The 23,498-nt window shown below is 38.1% G+C and overlaps 1 protein-coding gene across 3 annotated transcripts; it reads right to left on the bottom strand.

Moving 5' to 3' along the window:
* Positions 1 to 362: 362 nt before the first annotated feature.
* Positions 363 to 18,247, bottom strand: LOC122646076 (protein SCAI-like). 3 transcript variants are annotated; one of them, XM_043839566.1, is made up of 11 exons: positions 18,178 to 18,247; positions 17,565 to 18,133; positions 12,263 to 12,469; positions 11,904 to 12,143; positions 9,150 to 9,216; positions 9,002 to 9,066; positions 8,881 to 8,938; positions 8,648 to 8,739; positions 1,500 to 1,682; positions 1,279 to 1,415; positions 363 to 993 (listed from the first exon to the last, which is right to left on the bottom strand). In XM_043839566.1, the coding sequence occupies exons 2-11, from the start codon at positions 18,057 to 18,059 to the stop codon at positions 807 to 809; spliced, it is 1,731 nt and encodes a 576-aa protein (XP_043695501.1). In that variant the 5' UTR covers positions 18,060 to 18,133; positions 18,178 to 18,247; the 3' UTR covers positions 363 to 806. The 3 variants fall into 3 exon arrangements, with proteins under 3 accessions (XP_043695501.1, XP_043695489.1, XP_043695494.1); XM_043839554.1 differs by having other exon boundaries at positions 8,881 to 9,066; XM_043839559.1 differs by having other exon boundaries at positions 8,890 to 9,066.
* Between the last annotated feature and the right edge of the window lie 5,251 nt (positions 18,248 to 23,498).

The raw sequence follows: 23,498 nt of genomic DNA, 5'->3' as shown, positions 1-23,498 counted from the left end.
AACAGGTATTGCTAGCAAATTTACAATAGATATAATGCGAAGGAAAAGTTTTTCCTACCACAGTGGAAAATTCACTCACTCTTAGGATCCATGTAGCCGACCCCATTTAGTTGGGATAAGCTTATGGTTGTTGCAGTAGAAAATTCGCTCACTCTTTCTCCCCTCCCTGACAACCGCTGACATTCTCCCCTTTTGCCCCCTACCATCAAAACCAATCGAGAGCCTTCCATTGGTGTGGCCTTTCCACCTGGCATTGTGGGAAACCCTTCCTCATGAACATTCTGTTACAGGTTCCTGTCAAATGGACACCATGTACACCAACCACATGTATGAAATGATGCCAGTTGAGAGAGAGAGAGAAAAAAAAGTAATCTCTTCATTGAAGAACTCGGTTTCTTTTACAATGTTTAAATAAATTAATTCTACTTTGTTACACCCCATCCTTAAATAACAACAACAATAAGATTATACAACAGAATGCCCCTCAGACTAACAACACACACACACACACACACACCCTGAATAAGCTAAAACCAACATGATATCCACAGCAAGAGCTTAATAAATAGTGGGGGTGTGCCAAGACACTGAAATAACCAAAACCGTCTCACAACCCCCCATCCTTCTGAAAAATTATTGTTCACCTCCTTGCTGGAATCCCATTACTGGTCAGCTTCTTCCCCTGACCCATTTATATGATCCCTTGACTTGAATAATGCTGGTATCAGGACCCATCAAATTAACATCTTAGATTCCAGAAGTCGATATCTCATTTACAGTATCTGATAGATTTCTCCAGATTTTAATTATGAAAGCTTGGACTGAAAACAATCTGCAACCCCCAGGGTATGAGCCAGCTGGAGGACACAACGTTGAACTGCTTCAGATCTTGAAGAGACAGAATCCGGAAGACATGGTAAGCAATCAGGTAGACAGTGCTCATTGTCTTCAGTATAGCAGAAGAGGGAAAGCACGGACCGGCAGAATATAAACCTGGAGAGAGGACGTGAGTACACATAAAAACGAAAATTCACCAAGCAAAATCATAGTATTTTTGTTTCATTTATTTGTAGTCAGTCATATTTTGACACAACAAGGATATGATTGTTATTTTGTTGGAGGAATGCTACAATCAAGATGGCTGCTGCAGACCAACAATCCTCTATCTCTGTAACACTCTCCCACAACCTTATATATTTCTGCTTGGTAGTTTTTTCCACTGCATTTAGGGTGCAGATGACTGCAGTTAACGATATTCAAAACAGAGAAAGTAAATACCTGAGAATAAGCCGGCGCAGAAATGAATCAGATAAAACTTGGGCCCACACCAAATCCAGGGAAGTTGATTTACAGAGTATCACTTCCCACTCAGAAAATGCAGTGGAGAGTACATTGTCTGCTTTGCTGTACATATCCTGAAAGAGAAGCCCATGATAACGTCAGAACAAGCAAATGGATACATCTCAGCAGAAAGTACCCTGAATTCCCAACTGACTCACCACATCAGTATCAGAGGGTGAGAGGCCAACCAATTGGAGAAAAGCTTGTAGAGGACAAGAAAGGAAATATGTAAACTGACTACCATTCTGAGTTAGATCAGCCCCGGCTAAGCTTCGGCATACTGGCCTTGCAGGAGAAAGAAGTAGTGCTGTTGTCTCTCCTCTTTCTGCACTGTGCACAACCTGGGAAAAAATTCGCATTTAAGCACCTTCACAAAGAAGGAAGAATACAAAAGGTGCCCACAAAATAGGATGAACCAGCATAGAAACTAATGGATGGTCAAATCGAGAAAATGGCTAATAAATTCCACACCATTTGAAGACACAGATTGCAAATTCTCAGCAAAAATTAAGTAAAATCCACCAGTTCAGAGTATAAAAGTTGGAATTAGTTATCATGATAAATTTATGGGTTACTTGGGACACTGTTTGCAGCACAAAAGCACAGGGTGGTAAGCCGAAGGTCCCTGCTGAACTAAATTAAGGATCATTAAAAGGAACTTCCACATATAAAAGGGCGTACCAAGTGCATGAGGCTCCCGCCACTGTGGGGTCTGGGGAGTGTCATAATGTACGCAGCCTTACCCCTGTTTTCACAGAGAGGTTGTTTCCAGACTCAAACCCGTGACCACGAGGTCACAATGGAGCAACCTTTACCGTTGCACCAAGGACCACCCTCAAAAGGAACTTCCACATATGAAAATACAAAATATATAACAAACAGGGTCCTGGATATTATTGTTTCAAGTCAAGGTAGACTGTGCCTCACTCATGGACATTATCATCCATCTAAACTAGGGATTGCTAATGTTTTGACAAACTTGGTTGCTCAAGATCATCTATGATATTGTAACTTCTCATTTAAAAGTCACACATCATATAGTTTGAGCAATATTGTTCCTTTGCAGAGTTTATATTCTCGACACCATTCTTCAAAAGAAAGGCTCCGAGATATAGACTAGTGTCACAGCCCACACCAACTGTCAATGTTTTGACTTGTAAACAAATAGGTTTTCTGTATGATAAGAGCATCAAGTGCGTTGTCTCAGCTTCACTACCATTAGAAGGAAGTAGTGATGTTGGGCGGGAAAACAACAACATGCAGTGAACTTTTTTTGGGGGGGTATCTCTTTAAAAAACGTTAAGTGTGAAAATGAATTTTTTTGCAAAAGCACCCTTGATAGACAAGTCCACCACATCCTTCAGAAAATTTCAAGTACACAGATCCAAGTCACATGGATAATAAATTTTTCTATGTTTGCCTTCTCATCTTGCAAGAATTGATAATACAAAATGAGCTCTCTTGCACATGCTGCTTGGCAAAACTTTATTGTCTGAAAGTCGTCTCATGGGAAGATGATGAGCTACTGAAACACCCAGACCGCTTAAGATCCATAACCTAAGCTGTCACAAGCATAAAAAGCTTCTAATGCATACTTGGTTCACAGCATATGTTTGCACAGAAACTATCCCATCACATCACATCTAAGATCTCAAAGTTTGTGGAAATTGATTGAGACATAAGGAGAGATTGGGAGATGGAGCAAGGAAAATGAGAACAAATAAGTACTCATTGCACAAAGGGTCAGCATTGAACCTTTGTCTCTATGTGCTGGTTATGGATGAGCTGATCCAAAGGTAAGCATTTTCTCCATCGTGGTTCAATCATAAATGCGGAGGAAGAGATTGAAGAGGATGCTGCTGATGCACATTCATCACCGAAATGGGCTTATTTTATTAGGGATAAGTCTAGGGTTGGATTATATACATGTTGGGCCTTTGATCCCAAGGGTTTTCTATGTAGTAGGCCACTTTTATGGGCCTAAAATATGGGTAATTAGGTTGCAAACGGGATTAGATGTTTTAGTCCTACACTTAATTTTATTTTCATATTTTTAATGTTTTAAATTGAACCGATCCAAAGCTGGTTTGAACTAGTGGTTCAATTTAAATGATCTAGTAGTTTGTCTTTTAATTGTTTAGTTGGGCTAGATTAGGACTCTATTTTGAGTCTATTTCAGTTTCCTAGTCAGTTTAAGTTACCTAATAGGTTAAGGATTGAGTTAGGCATTTCCTTTTTGGTGTGGGGGTCTAATTTTGAGTTTTTTATATAAAGGTTATAAGGGGGCAAAGTATTGAACACGAAATTGATTAATAAAAATAGCTTTTGCTTGCTGCCATTGCTGCTTCTGCCTTGCTCTATTGAGTGTTGCCTTGTGAGTAATATCAAGGTGAAGGGACTGGTGAATCTCCAGTTGACTCTTTGCATCTTGTAGACCAGGAGGATCTGTTATAAGAGACCGGTGGATCTCCAATTGACTCCTTACATCTTGTAGATCGGGAGGGACCTATTACTTGTCTTCAAGCTGTTGCCATTGAAAACCTGCAACTCCAAGTAAGTAGTTGATATTATCAGCCATTACCCTCCTTCTTCTAATCCTCTAAACCCAACCCCATCGATCCCCACTGCCAACACTCAAACCATAGATCCATTAGAACCCTAAAACCTGCAACTATTCTTCTTCCCTTCTAGAAGGTCACATGCAAGGTGATTTTCTTCAAGAATTCTGCCCAGCCAAATCTAACTGTAGAACCTGCTAAAATTTTGATCGAATCTTCCTCAAACCCTAAGAGAGACGCGATCCAAATTTCAGTACCATCCACCCAGATGATTGTATGAAATTACACTTTTACCCTCTCTCCTATCTCTACTAGGAAACCTCCATAACTCTAGATTTAACTATCTGATTTAGCTGTAACTTTCAGCATATGTTCCTCTCCACCCTACCCACACTCGACCTAACTATTAAACCCATTCAACCACCTGATTTCCTGTTATTATAAACCCTAGATTCCATCATCTTCCACCTTTCAAGACCCTAACCCTAGTTGCTGCCCAAATCCATCTAACCTATTTCTACCCATCCAAAACCCATAAAACCTAGTTCATTAGACTCCCCTACACCTGCCTAGCTTTACTATATAAGATCCATCCCCATTACCTTAACCCTAACCCTAAATTTTACCTAAAAATTCAATTCTGTCCCCATCGAACCAGCAGCTTACAGATACTGGTTGTGTTGGCTCCTAGTAGATATCCTATCTATCTAGGACTACATTAGCTGCCCATTGAGTTTGAGCAGAGAAAGGGCGGTGAGGTACTCATAAGTGATTGATATACCTACTAAAATTGAAGGATAAAATTCATGGGAAAGCTATAAGACCAACTGTGCAACATAGCACCAAATATTTGACGCAAACCCGGGTTGAAATAACCCTTATTGGGTTGCTTGTGGACCCACTCAAGCAAAGGGGCACTCAAATTCAAAGTCGATGGCAAATATGCAAATAGTGTGAACAGTGGAAGGTCTTTTTTTGGAAGATAAGACAGAATTAGATCTAAGCTGGAATAAATTTATTAGATGGGGTAAATTTGGCAAATAACTTAAAAAGGGAGATAAATTTAAAAACTTAGAAAGTAAGGGCTGTTCTGTAATTTTAATGAATGGTGTTTTCTTCTAGCTCACGAAACAGCAAGGGTGGTAGAACTTGAAGCTATTTCGACCCAGCCAACTCCCTCATATGAACACCAATGGAATTGAAATTTTAAAGGTAAGGGACCACCTCACAGACATCTGAAACCCACCAAATCACAACCCAAAACAGTGACTAGAATTAAAGAAAAAAAAATCACTGAAATTAGAACTGGCGGTAAAACAGAACCAACAGCGAGGACTACAGGTACCGCTCAGAAACAGAGAACAGAATAGTTTTAAGGAAACACTGAAACTAAAGAAGTGGAAAAGGAAGAAATATGAGGAGTAGAATAGATATCAAACCTGGTAGAAGAACCGGCTGATTCAGACGAAGGAAAGAGAAGAAGAATCGAAGACGAGAGAGAGATATGCACAGCTCACAGCATCCATCGCTTTCAACCAAAATAAAATTTCATTCCAAAAACTCTAATCCCAATCGTTGGGTTACATGCCCTTTTATAAAATAAAATTCCTAATCCTACTGTGAAACTGAAATCATAACTAGACTCTAACTCTATCTAATCCAAAACAGAAGATAAAATAAAATTGGACTCGTTGATGCAGAATGATCACCAAATAGGGCTTATTTCTTTAGAAATAGGCCTAGGGTTGGGTTATATACATGTTGGGCCTTTGTTCCCAAGGGTTTTTTTATGTATTAGACCACTTTAATGAGCCTAAACTAGGGGCATATAGGTTGCATACGGGATTAGCCCAATACTTAGTTTATTTTCCTATTTTTTAGATTGAACCGGTTTAGAATTGGTTGCATCCAATTGGTTCAATTGGTCCAATTTAAGTGAAGTGTTCCTATTGGTCAATAGGTCCTTATATCCTATTGGCTAACATGGGATCTACTTTAAATTAGTTGTTTTTAAGTTAGATTCTCTTATTTTAAGTTAGTAGGGGTAGTTAGGATATTTTACTGTTTTAAATTAGTAATTTGATTGTAATTAGATCTCTTCCACGATTTTAAGTGAAGAGGAAGTTAGATTGTATTAGGATTTGGCCTTTGGCCTTTAATTATAAATAAAGCAACCGTGGGAGGCTCCCCCACATTGAGATTTGAAATTAAAATACAGAATTCGTGGCTGTCTTGCTGCTGCTCCTTGCTCTTCAAGAGTGTGTACATCCTTGTGGGTTATCAAGGTGGAAGGGTGGGTGGAATCCTGCGACTCCTTACGCCGTGACGGCTGGGAGGGTCTCTCTTCGAAGGTGATTTCATCCTTCATCCCTTAACTTGCTGCCGGTGGAATCCTATAGTAAGTTGAGATTTCAGTTTCTGTTTTTAGTTTCCTTCCCTCCCCCATTCGATCCCTCTTGTTTTTCTATTTGAATTTCCAAAACCCTAGATCATCTAGGCATTATCCAGCCATCATTCTACCTCTGTTTTACACCAAAATCAGAGCACAGCCTTCCCATACCATCTCTCCCACTCGACCAGACTTGCTGCCCATTCTGTCCAGCCAACCCCTAAAATCCCTCTTATCCTTTAAACCCTAAAAAAACCCTAATTTTCTGCTGGGACATATTCAGCCATCAGAAAACCTCCCTGCTGCAGCCGAACCTTCCCCCTAGTCCCTCTAACACTCGACCTTAAGCCCTGCCCCTGAATCCTACTGTAAACCCCAGTTTTGGCTATTTTCCTAATTTAAAAAACCCGGGACCCTAACCCTAAATCTGCAGAATTTTGAAACCTAACCAAATCCAGATATTTTTATACCATAATGACCCTCTAAACCTGCAGATTAAAACCCTATAAACCCCATTCCCAAATTCCCATCCTAAACGCTAATTTTGCCCTAAAACAGCCCCTAATCAGCCCTAAACAGCAGGCTTGACCAAAGCTTGATTCCAATTGGCTCCTAGTAGGATTATCACCTATTCTAGGACTACATTACTCGTACCTGCCTACGATTTAGTGCTGGTGTAGGGGAATCCCTACACCTACACTACTGCTGGTGTAGAGAAGAATCCCTACACCTGTGGCTGGTTTTAGACATCCGATTTACATCAATATTGGACAATAAAGATATCACAAACACAGCACTAGAGTAGCTGGTATAAGAAGGACAAGATGGAAAAGTGGGAAAACTATAAAGGATAGGAGTAGCACCAATAGTTGAGGCAGTCCGTAGTTTAACAAAAAGCATCGGTCTTATCTCATGTAATCATGAGTATGTATTTACCTACGGATAATGGAATCCAGGTTTAAAAGTTATACTACAGAAATGAAAGGAGGGGAGGTAGTATTGGGTTGGTGAGCAATAGAGGAACCTTGGTCGTTACAAGGGCAAAAAATAACAGTAAATATTCAGTACAATTTAAAAAAAAAAATACTATTCTGAGGTATCTTATCATCTAGATTCAACTTCAAGGAAAGATGAATGATCTTAAATGAGACAGTAACTTATCATTATAAGTTAATTATGTGTCTGCAGTGGTATCTGACTAGATTTTGCTTCAAGCATTGTTTACAAATGTAAGAGCAACAGTGAGTTAATCTACATTGTTACTTCTAAAAAGTGAATAAAACCTTGTGAAGACCAATATAGAAAATTTCACTGTTTCTTGTTGGGTGAAGCAGTGATCTTTCGAAATGAAAAGAGGAAAACCAAAAAAAGAGCAAAAATGACTTTTATTTCCCATGAGAGAGAGAGAGAGGGTGTGATACTGTTAGAGAGAGGAAGAGAGTTAGGGGGAGGGAGAGACGTGTGAGAGGGAGAGAGGGGGGTGGGAGGGGCATGAGAGAGAGGGATAGGGGAAGGAGTGACATGTGAAAGGGATAGAGTGAAGAACAGGAGAGAAAGAAGGGGGAGGAGAAGAGACGTGACAGGGAGAAGGGGGGAGGGACGTGAGAGGGAAAAAGAGAGGAGAAATTATTGATATACTTTTCCTAAGAAAGCGGATGAATCACTTAAAGGGAATAAGCTACCTATAGAGAACGTACTTTACAAAAAATTGTCTGAAGGATAAACTTGACCATGAAGGGTATTTTGTCAAGTGAAAAAGTATATACCAAACATCAAAAGGCACTTCATACTTTTATATAATAGTAGTATGATACTATGATATTTATATGACGAATTACCATTGTAACAAAGGTTTGTTATTATTCCAAATGTCACAAAGCATCGATTCTGCCACGTGGACAGATGATATGTCTATTCCTACTGTTGGAAAGAGAGCACATAGTCTAGATTAGCCATGTGTCAAATTTCAGAGTCTAATTCAATCAAATACCCCTTTTTGTATTGGCACACATCCCATGTATGTCCATGCATGTGTACCAATACTCTATACATTACTGTGTACTCTCCCAACTCTCAGTGGAAACAGGGATTTAGATTTTTAAAAAAAGCATAAAAATTGATGGCTCAGATTTGAATTGTGACAATATATATATATATATTAAATAATTATATATATATATAAAAATTGGAAACTTGGAAACCAAACAAATTATTGTCAAATGACCATTATCCTTAAGCCGGAGGGGGGGGCAGTCTTAATGAAATTTCAAAGAAATCAGGTTCACAACTTCACATTGCTTCAAGATAAAACAAAATAGTTTAGCAAGTAAGAGTAAAAATCAAGTTTTGACAAACCTGCCTTGAATGCATGGCTATTATCGCTATCAATAATCAGGAATAAAGGTTTTCTAGTAAAAGGAATGATATCGCCAGGGTAAAGGTTGTTTGAACCTGAAAAACGGAAGGAATCTTTATAAGGGTGAGTTGAGCATGCAAAGATACAATCCACTTTATAATTCTGTCCATAAATAGCATGAGACAGAAAAAAAATTTGAACTATACTGCACATCAACACATTCAAGACAAACACACCTCCACTTCCTCTAGGCCCCAACCATAAAGAATTCTGGTAATAGTCACTTGAATCTCCCTTTTCATGATTAGGAACTCCAGAGAGTGAATAATAGTGATCACGAGATGTTTGTGAAACAACTTTCATGTTTGAAGGGATCCTTGGGGCTTTTGAACTTTCCATCTGAGGACTTTGACCAGCCTTTCCTGCAGAAGTGAACAACAGCCGCTCTATTATAGCAGGGCAATCTTTAGCATATTAAACAAATAAGTGAAGAGGTGAGATTAACCTGATGCTGATATATACAGTAGTAAGATGCTCTCTGGAGGGAGCTCCTCACACAACGTAGCAAGAACCTGTCCATATAAAATGCAATCTTATACCACTCTTTCAATTTATATTTCTAAAGGAGAGTAAGCAGCCTTAATCCAATGTGAATGCCATCGCTGAATTCATCATCAAATAAAGTTATCAAGGGGGAAAAAAGTGCAGGTTCCACCTCAGCTAAGAAATTTTGAGAACGTATCTTGTGATATTAGCATAAAAGGTGACAACTTATATCCTCAACAAAAATACCGTTCCATGGATTACTGTTACACCACATGAATTCCTTTCAGTGAATAATAGTGATGCAGTAGCATTAGACAGGCTGAATCGATATGATAGGCTTCGGAAGCCAAAGTCCAAGCATTACAGCCCATCAGCCTAGTCCAAAACCCATTGCAGGTTAAATTAGTAAGTATTTTTTAAGTTGCGGTTTTTTTATAATTAGATGGGTTTATTTGCAAATCATACAAGTTTAGGGGCTTTCTTGCAATTCATGATGTTAATTTTCTATGAGTTAGCTGTCAAAGGGTTTAAGTTAAGTAGGGAAGTATATCTTCTTTTTTATTTATTTATTTAAGGCTTGTAATCCCCTATAGATAGCAAATTAATATAAGCTGATTTTGTTTTGAAAACTGGTTGAGTTCTCTCTTTTCTCTCCTCACAGTATCCTCCCTCTTCTCTCCCCTGCGATCTCTCTTTTCTCTCCCATATTTCTCCTCCTGTTATTCCCTTTGATTTAACTTCTATGTTTTCTCTTCCTTCTCTTTCTCTGCAACATTCTGTTTCCCTTCCTTCTCTGTTGACTGCTGCAGATACTGAGGAAGACTCTCTGCTGTCAGGATCCTCCATAATTGGCTAGTTTTGCTATTTTCTATATTCTGTAATTAGACAATCAATTCCTGATCTATTTTGAACCTATTTATTTCATATTCTGAATTTAGATCTGAGATTCAACTTCAATCCTGTTACTGTTCTGTTTTCTGGTTTCATATCCTCTCTGTTCAGATCTGAAACAACATTAATCCTATATTCTGGAACATATAATCAGATATGTAGCTTTCTGTTAATTTCCTATTCTGATTTCCCTCATAATTATGTGTTGATTTCCCTGCATACAATTCTATGCTTGCTCTGTCTTTACTCTTTACTAAGTCTAAAACCTACCAAGACAGACCCAAGTCCCTCAAATTATACACTTTAAAAACTGGGCCAGCAGCCTAGTTAACTGTAAATTCTGAATTGGGATTTAAGGTTTAGACTGCATTAAATAGTCTCATGATAGTTGAAGTAGAAGAATAACCATGTATTAAATGCAGCTATAGACCATCTGACCATTTCTCAATTTTCAATGAGCTCCTATATCGCCCAAAAAGTTGTAGTCAAGGTGAAGCACAGAAAAGAGGCCTCCTCAAATAACACGAGTATTTGCATCAAATTCTACAACAGCATTGTTGCACTTTTTGGAAGTTAACCACCTCAAACATGAGAGTTTACCATCGGTTAGATTTGAAAGGGAAAATGATTTAAGGAGACACTGGAATTGCATTCTACAACAGCATTGTTGCACTTTTTGGAAGTTAACCATCTCAAGCATGATAGTTTACCATCGATTAGATTTGAAAGGGGAAATGATTTAAGGATACACTGGAATTGCATAAATTCCTTATAGAACCTTTTGACCATCCTTTCTGTGAATAATCATGCATTCCATATTGAGATAGTCCAAGTGCCTGAGCAAGAAATAGAGGGGAAACTAAAATGAGATCATGATATGATTTCGCAATCCAATGCTTGGAGGAATGAATCATCTTGAGCCTGATATGGAGAGTCTATTATCAAGTTTCTGGTTTACCATTACATTGATGACCTAGAAGTAAGCTTTCCCATCTCCCCTTTCTCTCTCACTAAACATTCCTCCTCCCATCTGTTCTTTTCCACTCCACCACCGGTACAATTCCATCCTCCGACCTGTTCATGATGGAGCCAACTTTTTGTAATACAGCATCATTATTATTGATGGCTTCAGAGGCTTCACTTTGGTGTGCCAGAGCTGGGTAATTGGAAAAAGGGTGGTGAGGGCAGGGTCATAGATATTGGTATCAGATCGGCTACATCGATCGATCTTTATCGTCATCGATTGTGATCAAATGATCAATACTGTTACATATCGATAGTATAGACCAAAAAGATGGTTTTTTAATGGGAAAAGAATGCTACCTGGTCACATGGCCCGCGTAGCTCCTGCGCCTAGACACTGAAGCGCGCGAAAAAACTGAGCTGCCCTCATGGAAAAGCAGAAATCCCGCCCAGGGCAATGCTTTCGTGTGCTCCCATTGGCTAGTGCACGTGTGCAGGCTCTAGAGGCCCAGGCAGCATTCTGTCGCCTTTTTTTTATATATTCATCTGATTCATATCAATACTGATCCATACGTATTGGTATCGTATTGATCTTTTTTCCTTTGTTTTCAATCCTACTAAACAAAGTAAACTTTTATGCCTCTTGCCTGGTTGCATGTTTCGTCATCACATTCGCTCACTTGTCTTAAAGACAAATTCCAATAAAAGGCCAAACAAATATAACCTCCAACAGGGTAATAAAAGAAAAGTCAAAACAAAGCAATAACCGACAGAGCAAGGTAAGTATATAAAAAGTGGGAAAGGGTAAAATAGAAACAGGGGGAAGAGGGGAAGAAAAAACTACAACTTCCACACTCACCGATATCAAATTTGTTACCGACGGACGATAGAGTATGGTCTTCTTCGGATTTGGGGCCAAAGTTGGATCTGTCATATCCATGGCAAGGTTTATATCAATGAGTCCAGAGGCCCCAGACTGGTCACTTGCACCATTGTTGGTTAATTCCACTGGACGTTTTTGGAAGAAGGATCCACTAGGCTCCCACTCTAAACATTGCAGCATTCTAAAAGTGTCCAGAGTTAGTTCTACGAACTTGACCTGAAAATGGACAATAAAGAATTGGTGGCATGCATGCCTTCACTGTAACTTCCTGTGGGATTAACAGATAGACAGAAACTACATGATCCTTCTTTATAAGCATGTAAAAACCAGTTTACCTCATTCCCGTGATAACTCATCAGCAATGCATCTTTCAATTTCAGAACCCTCTTTGCATGGAATCGAGCTACATAAGGAAATGAAGTAGGATGCGAGTCAAACATAGCACAATAGCGGAGTGGCCTAGCATTTATAAAAGCTATATCAGCTTTCAAAAACCGTACAATTTCTTGCACCACTTGCTTCCATTCTTTGAAGTTAGTCTCCTGAAAGACATGGTAGAAAAGTCATACTAAGAGGAGATTCAATCTAAATAAATTTTAAGCTAGTTATAATATTGAACCTCTCTTTTTTCTTATTTAATAAATTCTGGAGATTGTATAACTTAAATAAAAGAACATAAATATCCCCAAATATAACAATAGGAGTTAAAAGCAGAAGCTAAATGACATTTTTACTTATAAACAAAACATATATAGTTCAAGTGCAAGGCCCCCAAAAAAAATCAGTTCTCATAACACTAATTAAGGGGGAAATGCAGAACCACCGAAGTATCAAAAGAAAGAGCTGACATCCAGATATTCTTTTAGATTTGCATATGAAACAATGGAAAAGGTCCAACTCATTAAACAGGGGAGGGGGAGAGAGAGTGAGACAATGGAGCAGTGCAAGAAATTATAATCCAGAAAGTGAACTTTTCCCTATCATAAATATGAACAACAGAGCTAATTTTGTAGAGATAACATTGCATGGGATGCCTCGGAATAAATTAAAATATAAAAATATAATTTTTAAACAACTTATGGAGGAAAGTACGGAACATAGAAGTTAATTAACAAGGTAAAGAGAAACCCATCTTAATGGAAGATATGAGAAGGCCCCTAGAGCTAAACGAGCAGTTAACCAGACTGTCAGTGGGCTACAGAAGGCCAAAGTATGTTTTATGGGTTGATAAAATTCTTTCTCACCATGAACAATCTGATAGGCTAATCGATTGTCAATTACAGCAGCATACTGGCTTAAAATTCCAAATAAAATGACTCCACCACTTAATTATCAGAATCAACTTGTTCCATTGTTTCTGATCACCAGTCACCACATCATATGGCATCAAACAATCTCTTCAGGCTCAGTTTCAGAAGTTTCTGGATGAATTGGTCCTTAATTGTGCTAGACAAAGTATAGTGTCATCCTCTTTCCTCTAAAACAAGATCTTATGATAACCACGTATTTCTATACAGGAAGGCATAGTTGACATGGCTGATCACCACTCTACTAGGAACCAGCCATTTTATATTTCTCCATCAAGTTCAAGGAACCCATACACTTCTCTCCACTTCAACTTCACTGGTTCATATTCCCCACTAAAAAATGTTAACAGAAGACAAACATATACTTGATAAGAACAGGTAGCTCTAAAGGTATGGCCGCACTGCCTCAATCACCTCCTTGACAGGGTCTCATCCTCCTCCAAAACTACCTACCCCTTTATGACATTTGCTTTGGAAGCTAACATACTTCAAAATAGCTGAAACACGTTTTGGACATGCATATCACAATGTTGGGCAATTATAACTTTGTCGGCAACATTTATGACAGAAATGAACAGAACATTCATAATTTTTTATCTACTCTAGCAAAAGGTCTCTCCTTAGCACATGATTGATGTAGATCACAGTTTCCAGCACAGGTGCAGCCACAGAAACAAGGCACAAAAACCAGTCCAGAATTGCTGTGGAAGACAGCCTGGTCTGATATGTAATGTAATCCTAGGTAGGAGTAGTCCCACTAGGAGCCAGGGTAATGGGGTCACACAAAAGGGCTGGCCGATTGAGTTAGGGTTTACTAATTTAGGTCAAAACTAGGGTTAGGGTTGGATATTGGGAAAGGGGTTTATAGGGTATTAATGGGCAGGTCTAGAGGGCTATTATGGTATAAAAAGGTTAGGGTTTGGATGAGTTACGAAATTCTGCAATTTAGGGCAGCATTGGATTTAGGGTTTTGATGGACAGATTGGGCTGCAACTGAGATCGAGTGGAGGGATAAGGCTGGACAGATTTTAGAGTGAGGCTAGGGTTATGGGAATCAATTAGGGTTAAGTGGAGGATTAAGAAGAAGAATGAAATTGCAGAATTATAAAACTACTTACTTGAATTAACACTGATCTCCAACAGTAGCAGATTGAAGAAAAGCTAAGAGAGGACCTCCCAATCTACAAGAAGTAAGGAGTCACTGGGGATTCCAGTCCTTCAACCTTGATATTACTCACAAGGGGGGGTCTTGATATGACACACAAGACAGTCTCTGAAGAGAGAAGTAGCAGCAGCAAAGACAGCAGCAAAACAATATTTTTTATTAATCAAATTCGTGTTCAATACTTGGCCCCCTTACAACCTTATATAAAAGACTCAAAATTAGACTCCTACACTAAAAAGGAAAGGCCTAACCCAATCCTTAACCTATTAGGCAACTTAAACTAACTAGGAAACTAAAATACTAAAAGAAATAGCCTCAAAACATGGGTGGACTTATAGAGTCCTAATCCAGCCCAACTTACATCACATGATCACTTAAATTGAACCAATTGGATGCAACCAATTTGAACCGGTTCAATTAAAAAAAACATAAAAATAAACTAAGTATTGGGCTAATCCCATATGCAACCTATGTACCCCTAGTTTAGGCTCATTAAAGTGGCCTAATACATAGAAAACCCTTGGGAACAAAGGCCCAACATGTATATAACCCAACCCTAGGCCTATTTCTAAAGAAATAAGTCAATTTCTATGATGAACCTGCATCAATATGACCTGGTTCTTGGTTGATTAGTCGATGGAGCAAGTCCCAGTGAACCAGATTTCTAATTTTGAGGAGCATATCATAAGGAATCAGCAAGAACCTGTCCAGGTTCATCCCCCCTATCGTCCAGCATATTTTGTGGAAGATTATCTTCAGATTTGACTAGATTTTTAGCCAGCATATTTCTTTCTTTGAAGAGATATTTCCAGAATCGACTTCTGCCAAAGATTAGCCATTGTACAGCCTGTCTAAGAAAATATTTCTTCAGCTTTTGGTGGGCCCCATGGCCATTGCATGGAGAAGCCTTTGGAGGGTTATGACAGCTTGCAATCATCCTATAATTTAGGGAATTATGGTATCTTGCGTAGGGGTTTATTAGTTAAAGATTAGTTTCCATTAATTAGTTGTTTTATGTAAGTAGTAGTTTCTTTTTCTAGGCCTCTTTAGTTTGTTCATTAGATTGGGTTGGGATACCATTGAAGTAGTTTCTATTTAGGATCAAGTTCAATTTGTGAGGATTCCTTTCCAACCAATTATGTAATCGTTTTGAAGTTTATAAATAAAGAAGAAAGGGCTGAAACAGCCAAGTCGAGTTGGGAGAAAAGAATGAGCTTGGTTAAAGCCATTACTGACTGTGAGAGGCCGTGGGTGAGAGAACCATCCCTATGCCCCCTTCTTCTAATTACTCATTTTCTCTATTTTTTATTTTCTTCTTTGTTTCTATTCTGGATTTTATTTCCCTGCAAATCTGAGATCAACCGAGGTTTCAAACTACTGTTGGGATTCATTAATTCAATAGAAGATTTCATGCTACCATAGTTTCTGATTGAAGAAAGCCTCAAAATACCCTGCAGATGCTGTTCTTCATTGAAGAGTTTACGATCCTCCTGTAGAATTGGTTGCAGCCTAGCTATTCTACATTAATGATTCTTTAACTACTGGGAATGCTAACTTCATACATGCTTAACAAAAATCTTAGACCTCACTTCTAGTTCTGATAGAAACCAAAATGCAAACTCTTAACAGTAACAATATTATAAGACCTGTCTAGAAATGCATATTTCAAATAGTTCAAAGTTGAACTAAAATATCAAAATTCTCAGAAGAAATTTAACAAAATTCAAAAGCTTGGATTAACAGCTTTTGACTTTATTTGTACTGGCAAATTTGCATTCTATCCTGCTCCCATCCCACCTTCTCTACCCTTTGTTTATGCATCTTGCTTTCCTTTCTCTTCATTGCACCTAAAAGCCAAACTCTAACACAAACTCCCCACCGCAAATTATTCTTCAAATCATCTTGAAGACATGAAGAAACCATAAAGCAGCAGCCAGAACTACTGCAGCAATCTGTCCTTCAATATGCACAATCAATCTTTCTGCCATTACAGCCTCCCAGATACTGAGGTAGAACCATTTAAAAAGATAGATTCTCTTGATTTTGATTTGAACATTTATCTCAGTAACTTCATCTTTCACATTCTTTCGACAACCTATTCAGTCAATTGATGAGGAATAAGTAGACACATGTCCACATCACTCGTCACAAACCATCAATTAAGATCAACATGGCCAATTTCATGTAACAAAGGAACATAGCCAGTTCGCATGAAACATCCTGGCTCAATCAGGTGAAGGTCCAAGCAGCCAGCCAACTATGTTCACTCATGCTTTATGGGTTTTCCTTATACTGGATTTTCTAGCAGAACTGGCATTGGCAAGGGTTCATGCGTCTCAAAAACAGTTAGTCAGTCTATTTTAAGACATTGACTGAGTTTAATTTACCCTCTGCAGAGCACATCACGTTTCCATGTCAGACCAGCCTAAAACTGTTCTCAATTCATCATCTTTTTATTTTCCGCAGTTATCTTTCCAGTAGTCAGTTCGTTTAAGGTAGAAAGGCCACTCAGTGCAAGCGTGGAATTCTTTATTCACAATTCAATGAACAAAAACCGTAAATAAAGTACAAAAAGTGGACAATATGAGATACAGGCAGAGTTTTACCCGAAAAAGTATCAAGCCAAAAAGCATAAAACAAATGTTTTAGGTTATTAACAGATTAAAGAAAGCATGGAGTAATTATGGGAAGTTCCTCTTGTCTGTCAGAATTTATCTATAAGGTTTTGGGTTGGTTCTAATGATCATGAAGGATCCATAGGAACAAATCATGTTTGGATGATGAAGGTATTATCTAGAGTACTAAAGCACCATTGATGTTAGAATAAAAGGTGAATCACGCAGCACACGCGGCACTTGGTTTTGTAAAAGGCATTTGTTTGTTAGATTTAAAATTTAACATTAACTGGCATCAATTCTGTTACCCCCAAAAAAAAATGGCATTAATTCAATAAACGTATAGAGAAATCTGTTTCCAGAATCAACCTCCAGAATACAAAACTAAACATCTTCTCCATAAATTGAGCTTCCAAGAACGATATTAAGGATCTGTCCAATTTCAATTACTCATAATCCTCAACCGTCCATTTTAAGATGAAAATTAGAAAGAGGAAATGATAATCGAACTTCGTTTAGCTGTAATAGTAGGGGCAATAGAAGAGAGTACCCGAAAAGTAGCCTTGCTGTCATCAACGAGAGCCTTAAACCGCTCAACGAGTGTCTGCACCATCTCGGACCGATTCAAGAGCAAAGAAACAATCAAAAACCTCGCATAAAACCTCAACTCCTTGTACCGCAAGTTGAGATCCTTGGCAACCCCTTTGGGTCCCTGGAAATAACTTCGATCGAATATAGCGGCATAGAAGATGTAAGACTCGAGCAGAAACCGGGCCTCACTAGTCCTCAAGTACTGACCGTAGTAGAGCTGACCAATCCGAGAAGCAATTTCACCGATTTCCCATCTCTGAAGACCAGACTCAACAAGCTTTGACCGGTTTTCTTGCTGGAATTTCCAGAGGCGAGTGTAAGACTTGAAGACCTTGTGGAAGTAATGGTTGTGTCCACGACCGTACGAGGGGACGTCACGAACCCTAGTGAACTTGCGGTCAGCGCTCTCGACCAGAGCTCGGAAGGTCTTGGCGACCTCGCTGGTGTCAGACATGTCGGAGGGGTCAATTGTCGGAACAGTCGCCGGCGGTGGATATCATGTGAACGCCGGTAGAGTAGATCCGTAGAGAATGAAAGAGAGTTACTTATCCATACTTTTCCCGTAGTTTTCTTTGCTTCTGTATCTTTTGAATTCTTCTTAATTTCCTCCTTTTGTGTAGTTGTGTTCTCCCTTGACAGCAGGCGTAGCAGAGAGAGAGAGATAGAGAGAAGAAGAAGAGAGCAGAAAAGAGAGAGAAACAAAAAGGGAGAACAGATTTATAAATTAACGAGAGAGGGAGTGCCCGAGTGGGGAATGAACGAGTGACTGGTTCAGTGAAACCGTCAAATTTCTTCGTAGTCGTCACGTTTAGAGGAAAGACGGTTATGAATTCCGTTTTTCTTTTTGTTTTTGTTTTCGCTTTCATTTCCTTCTTGTCCTTCTCTTTTGTCTTTCCATCGAGGGTTTGAAAACCATGAATCGGGATTCGGATCGGTCTTAGCCGATTCTGATTCGATCCACCTCAATCAACGTCTCAAAACACAGAATCAGAGATGAAATCGGTTCTTTCCGATTCTTATTCCAATTGGATCAAAATCAATCCCAGAACCCTAGAATAGACCTCAATATCTGAAAATTCAGCAATTCTAGGTTTTCTTAGCATGAATCGGCTGTGCCGACTCGATTACAATTGATTCTGGTTCAAATCGAGTGATTCACCTGTCTGGATTGGCTCATAATCAATATATTTCAAGCGTCTAATATAATTAATCATTTTGATTTCAAAAAGAAAAGAAAAAATAAATAATAGATTAGACCACAATAGAAAGCCAAATGTGAACTTTATTAGTGTTAATATTGTAGAATAGAAAGAAAGTCTTACCAAAAAACATAAATCTATAAGGCAATGTGTATCCAAGGCATGGTTCGTGATCTCGGTATCAGTTGGATTGGATTGGATCAGGATCGGATTGGCAGATACGGATTGGGATCGCCCAAATTTGGGCAAATATGACACTTTTGTCTCTGTTTTCTTATAAAAAAAATTTATTTTTTTTTGACATTTTTACCCTTGTTCGTACAGCTGGATCGAATTGATATCGAGATCAGTCACGACCAATCCGATCCGATACCTCAAACCATGATCCAAGGACCAAGTCATTAAGATGGTGAAGGGAAGCTTATTTGAACAGGGCATGAAATATACATTTTCTTAAAAAATAATGGTTGTAATGCATTTGATTTGCATGTACATTATGGTTATGTTGATTGTTTGACTAGTATTAATAAGAGTAATTTTTTATTCACATTTTTTTTTATTTTAATTAAAAAAAATAAAAATAGATATTTGCCGTTAAATACAAGGTTATAAAATATGGTATCAGGGAATCGTATCGATCATTATCTATAAAAATACTGATACTACTAAGTAACGGTTGAATCGATTCGTATTAGTCTGAATCCAAATGAAAATATCAGTTTTTTGACAATATTGATACATATATGCCGATATGATACCAATACTTAGAACAAAGGTGAGTTTTTTTCTCATGGGTGAAGAGAATTTAGCCATTGGGGTGTCATTATTCCCTCTACCCCTCTATCATACAAAGTCTGAAATACCCTTGAAACTATTCCAGGAGTCTCATGATCCAATACCAAACCTATGGACTAAGAGATTTTCTCTTCACCGTGAGTGAAGGAAAACTCAACTCGGTCATACTATAAAGGAGAAAACTTTTTATGGGGAGGAATGTACTGCCCATGCTCAGACACAGAGAGGGGCAAAATGACCGTCCTACCCCCATGATGCTAATGTGCGCTCTCATTCCCCCCCCCCATGCAGGGGCCATGCTCTCCCACAGAGAACGCTGACCCTATTATAAAAGTCTTCATAAAAGAAGCAACCAATCAGCTTCTCAATCTAGCCTTTACTCAGGTTAGTTGATGATAGTCCAACCTATTTTAGACCATTACCATTTTTTCATTAAGCGATGTTTCTTCCTAAATAAGCTTAATTAGTCTGATTTGTGGTGTATTTTTTACTATAATTAAATGGTAAGTAGCCTTGGATTCCCTATCTTAGTACTCCAAGATTTGTTGGCTGTTTTTTTCTTTTTAAATCCCCCCCACCCAAGCACGTTTTCTCATGTCTTCAAGAATGAGAATGAGATTAATAATTAAGAAATCATTAACAGTAACCATTGTATAGTTGGACATGAATGGACTTGTTCTTATGCATAAAATGTTGCTAATTAATCCAGCACCAGTAAGAGTTAGAGTTACCCACATAGACAAGTTCTTTTCTTTACTCCTCCTAAAGCATTTTTTCATATTTATTCTTAGAATAGATTCTGAATTTAAAATGCATTCTGAAACATCAATTATTTTCTATTTTCTCGCTTTAAAATGCATTCTAAATTTATAATCTATTCCGAGAATGCATGCCAAACACAATCTAAGATTATACTGAGAAGTACTTTTTCTCTCAATAATTGTTGATTATACACAAGTAAACTGTCCCACTTCCTCCAAAGCCTTCCAGTAAAGTGTGTTTGTATCTGTGACTGTGACTGTGACTCTTCTAGTTGATTCTTCTCTTATCTGTTCATGGTGGAATGGAGTATCTCTTAATATATACAATGGTTGACTTTTTCTATCCTTGTCTGAAAGGGAAAGAGATAAATGGGGACATTTCAACAGTTAATGGTCTTCTCTGATGAAGACAAACAAAATTGGCTGTCACATTAGCTAAATCTTTCCAAAACTTTCTTGTCTTCCTCAAGAATATGTTCATTTCACTTTTTATGGTCTATAAGGTGTGGGTGATGCAGTGAATATTGTTATAATGTCCATATTACCCTTTCACCCCAAAAACCCAGTTTAAACCAAAATTTATTTTAAACCATTAATAATTGATCTGATATTATTATTAATTAGAATGTTAGATGCAGAAGAAGAATATTGGATTCACAGTCCACTCCAGGTTGGAACCTTATTTAAAATGGGGGTTTACAAAAATTTCTGCAATATTATATTTTATAGTTTGAACTGTGAAGTATTAATATAGTAAACTTGGAAAACCAAGGGCATCTTGTGAGTATTATTATTCATATAATTAATAAATAATGAAGATGGAAGGGTGGTCGGTTCTGAAAAGATGATTTTGAATTAGGGTAGTGGTTAGATGTAGAATTAGATTAGCGTATGATCATCGATCGATAATTAATTATGCCTAAATTTATTTTAAAAAAAAAAAGAAAAAAGATAAAGTCAATCTCCTGTAAGTCTTATTTCTTCTTTTTGTAGTTTTCAATGGAAGTCCTTTTCTTGAGCTTTATTAGGTAAAGATATTGTCTTCTCATTGCTTGTTTTGTTTCCTTTAACTTTGGTGTTTTCTTTCAAGCAAAAATAGTTCCCAAGGAGGAAGTGGAAGAGAGAGAGAGAGAGAGAGAGAGTAATCTCAAGTCTCAACAAAATTATACTTCCCTTGATTTCATAAATTGAAATCTGACCAAGTGAAGATTGTTCATGGTAAGAAGGGTCACCAAGGGTGGTCCTGTTTAAAATGATAAAAATGAGAAGATAAAGAAAGAACAAAAAGAGAAAAAGCAAAAGACAAAAGAAACCCCTGAAGCATCTAGTTTAGATTTATGTTTGATGATTAATCAAATCAAGTCTATAAATCTGCTTTAATGCTTTGGAAATGATGATAAGTCCCATGAATGTGAAGAGTTAGTATAGATACTAGTTGAGTTTTAGACTTTTTTGATAGCTTTAGTAAAAAAAAAAGCTGAAAGAAATGGCCATCCAATGTCCAAAAGAAGCTGAAAGCAGGAAGGAACCCATTGAAGTGGAAGCATTGGAAGGGAATCTTCTAAAGCCACACAGCTCAAATTGAAGTCAAAAGGGTACCAAAGGCAATAAAGTTATATCTAATGATGAAAGGAAAGAAAAGAAGAAACTGCTTCAGAAATGGAACCTTGGTGTGGAAGTGATTGGGCTTTGAATTGTCATAGTCTTTGGTACAGCCTGTAATGTGTTACTAAACTCCCTCATTTGAGGGTGGAGGGTTAGTTGGTACTGTATTTTATATTTGCTGGGGACACAGAGTCAGACCTATACCACACATTGAAGTCACAACCTTCAATGAATTGAGAAACCATTTTAGTCTTTAGAAGAAAAAACAAAAAAATGGGAAAGAGAATTTAGTTCCCAATATCAAAATTGTGGTAGGGATAAAGGATTTTCGATTCGGAATCGGGTCGAATCTGTTGGATCGAAATTGGTCAGAATTGGTCTCAAAAAGTAAAAACCCTAAATTGGCCCCTTCAGATCTGAAAACCGAACAATCGCTCTAGAATGTCCACAAACGGGGGATCAATGGATCATTGACCACGGTTGATTCCGGCCGGCCTTGTCTGGCCCAACCCAAATTCCACCCTTTATATCACATGCTTTTTTCTTTTTTTTAATCTAGAAAGCTTGCAATCTCCACAAACAATTGAGCACCAATATAACCTCATTGGTCTACTATAACATGTATATAAATTGATAATAAAAGACATCAAGAACAACATTAGGTATCCATTAGATTTAGGGCATGAAGAACATCACATCCTTCACATTACCCAGTTTTTCTACTCGTAATGCTTTGATATGTCGTTAAAGAATATTGCCGGATCCACGCTTTCCGTCTCCAAGTTTATCACGAATAGTTGAAGGCTCGCAGTCTCCAGATCTTCCTACAAAGCTTCTTTGCAAGCAATTGTAAGCACATTATAATCTTCACAATGACCCACAGCAAACCCATTGACAAAGATGTATTTCCTTCAAGGTGTTCTTATTACTGAGTGAGTCTTTGTTCCTCCACTAATTATCTTTTTCTTTCTTTGGAGAACTCTAATCTTCATGCAGAGGATTTCCTCTCCAGCCCATGCTCTATTATTTGTTTCTGGGTGATTCACACAATGAGTCATTTGAGTTTGGTGGCCGTAAGACAAGGTTCATCTTCTTCACATTTCTTATGACTCTAAAAAAACTAGTTAATCCCATACCATATGCATGAACCAGCTATGATGAGGAACTTGGTCATGACTGAAAGCAAACCGGTTAGCTAATTGGTCCTATGTGCTAGGGTTGAAACAGAAACTCTATGGTCAGGTCCTTAAACCAAATAGACCAAATGCCGACCATTAAGTAGGAGTATAAATGAATAGCCGAAATCCGTGTCCGTATCTGTTTAACACTATCCGAATCCGTCCGAAAGCTAAACGGATGCGGATACGGATAGGCTATAGGTATCCAAAAAACTATATTTACATGTAAACAGATAAAATATCCAATCCATATCTGTGTCCGTATCCGTTTAGCACTATCTGAATCCGTCCGATAGCTAAGTGGATGCGGATGTGGATATAGCACTATCCGAACCGAATCCGATCCGTTTACAGC

This window comes from Telopea speciosissima, chromosome 1 (assembly GCF_018873765.1).
Source record: "Telopea speciosissima isolate NSW1024214 ecotype Mountain lineage chromosome 1, Tspe_v1, whole genome shotgun sequence".
Lineage (NCBI taxonomy): Eukaryota > Viridiplantae > Streptophyta > Magnoliopsida > Proteales > Proteaceae > Telopea > Telopea speciosissima.
This window is presented reverse-complemented; position numbering and strand designations above follow the sequence as displayed.

Bases quoted from the DNA above. Each gene is read 5' to 3' on its own strand.
- LOC122646076 (XM_043839554.1), bottom strand. From the start codon at position 18,059: ATGTCTGACACCAGCGAGGTCGCCAAGACCTTCCGAGCTCTGGTCGAG. The intron at 12,144-12,262 runs GTAAACTGGTTT...GTCCATTTTCAG, and splicing joins TGAGTTATCACGGGAATGAG to GTCAAGTTCGTAGAACTAAC. The intron at 9,217-11,903 runs GTGAGTGTGGAA...TTATATGGACAG, and splicing joins CGGTAACAAATTTGATATCG to GTTCTTGCTACGTTGTGTGA.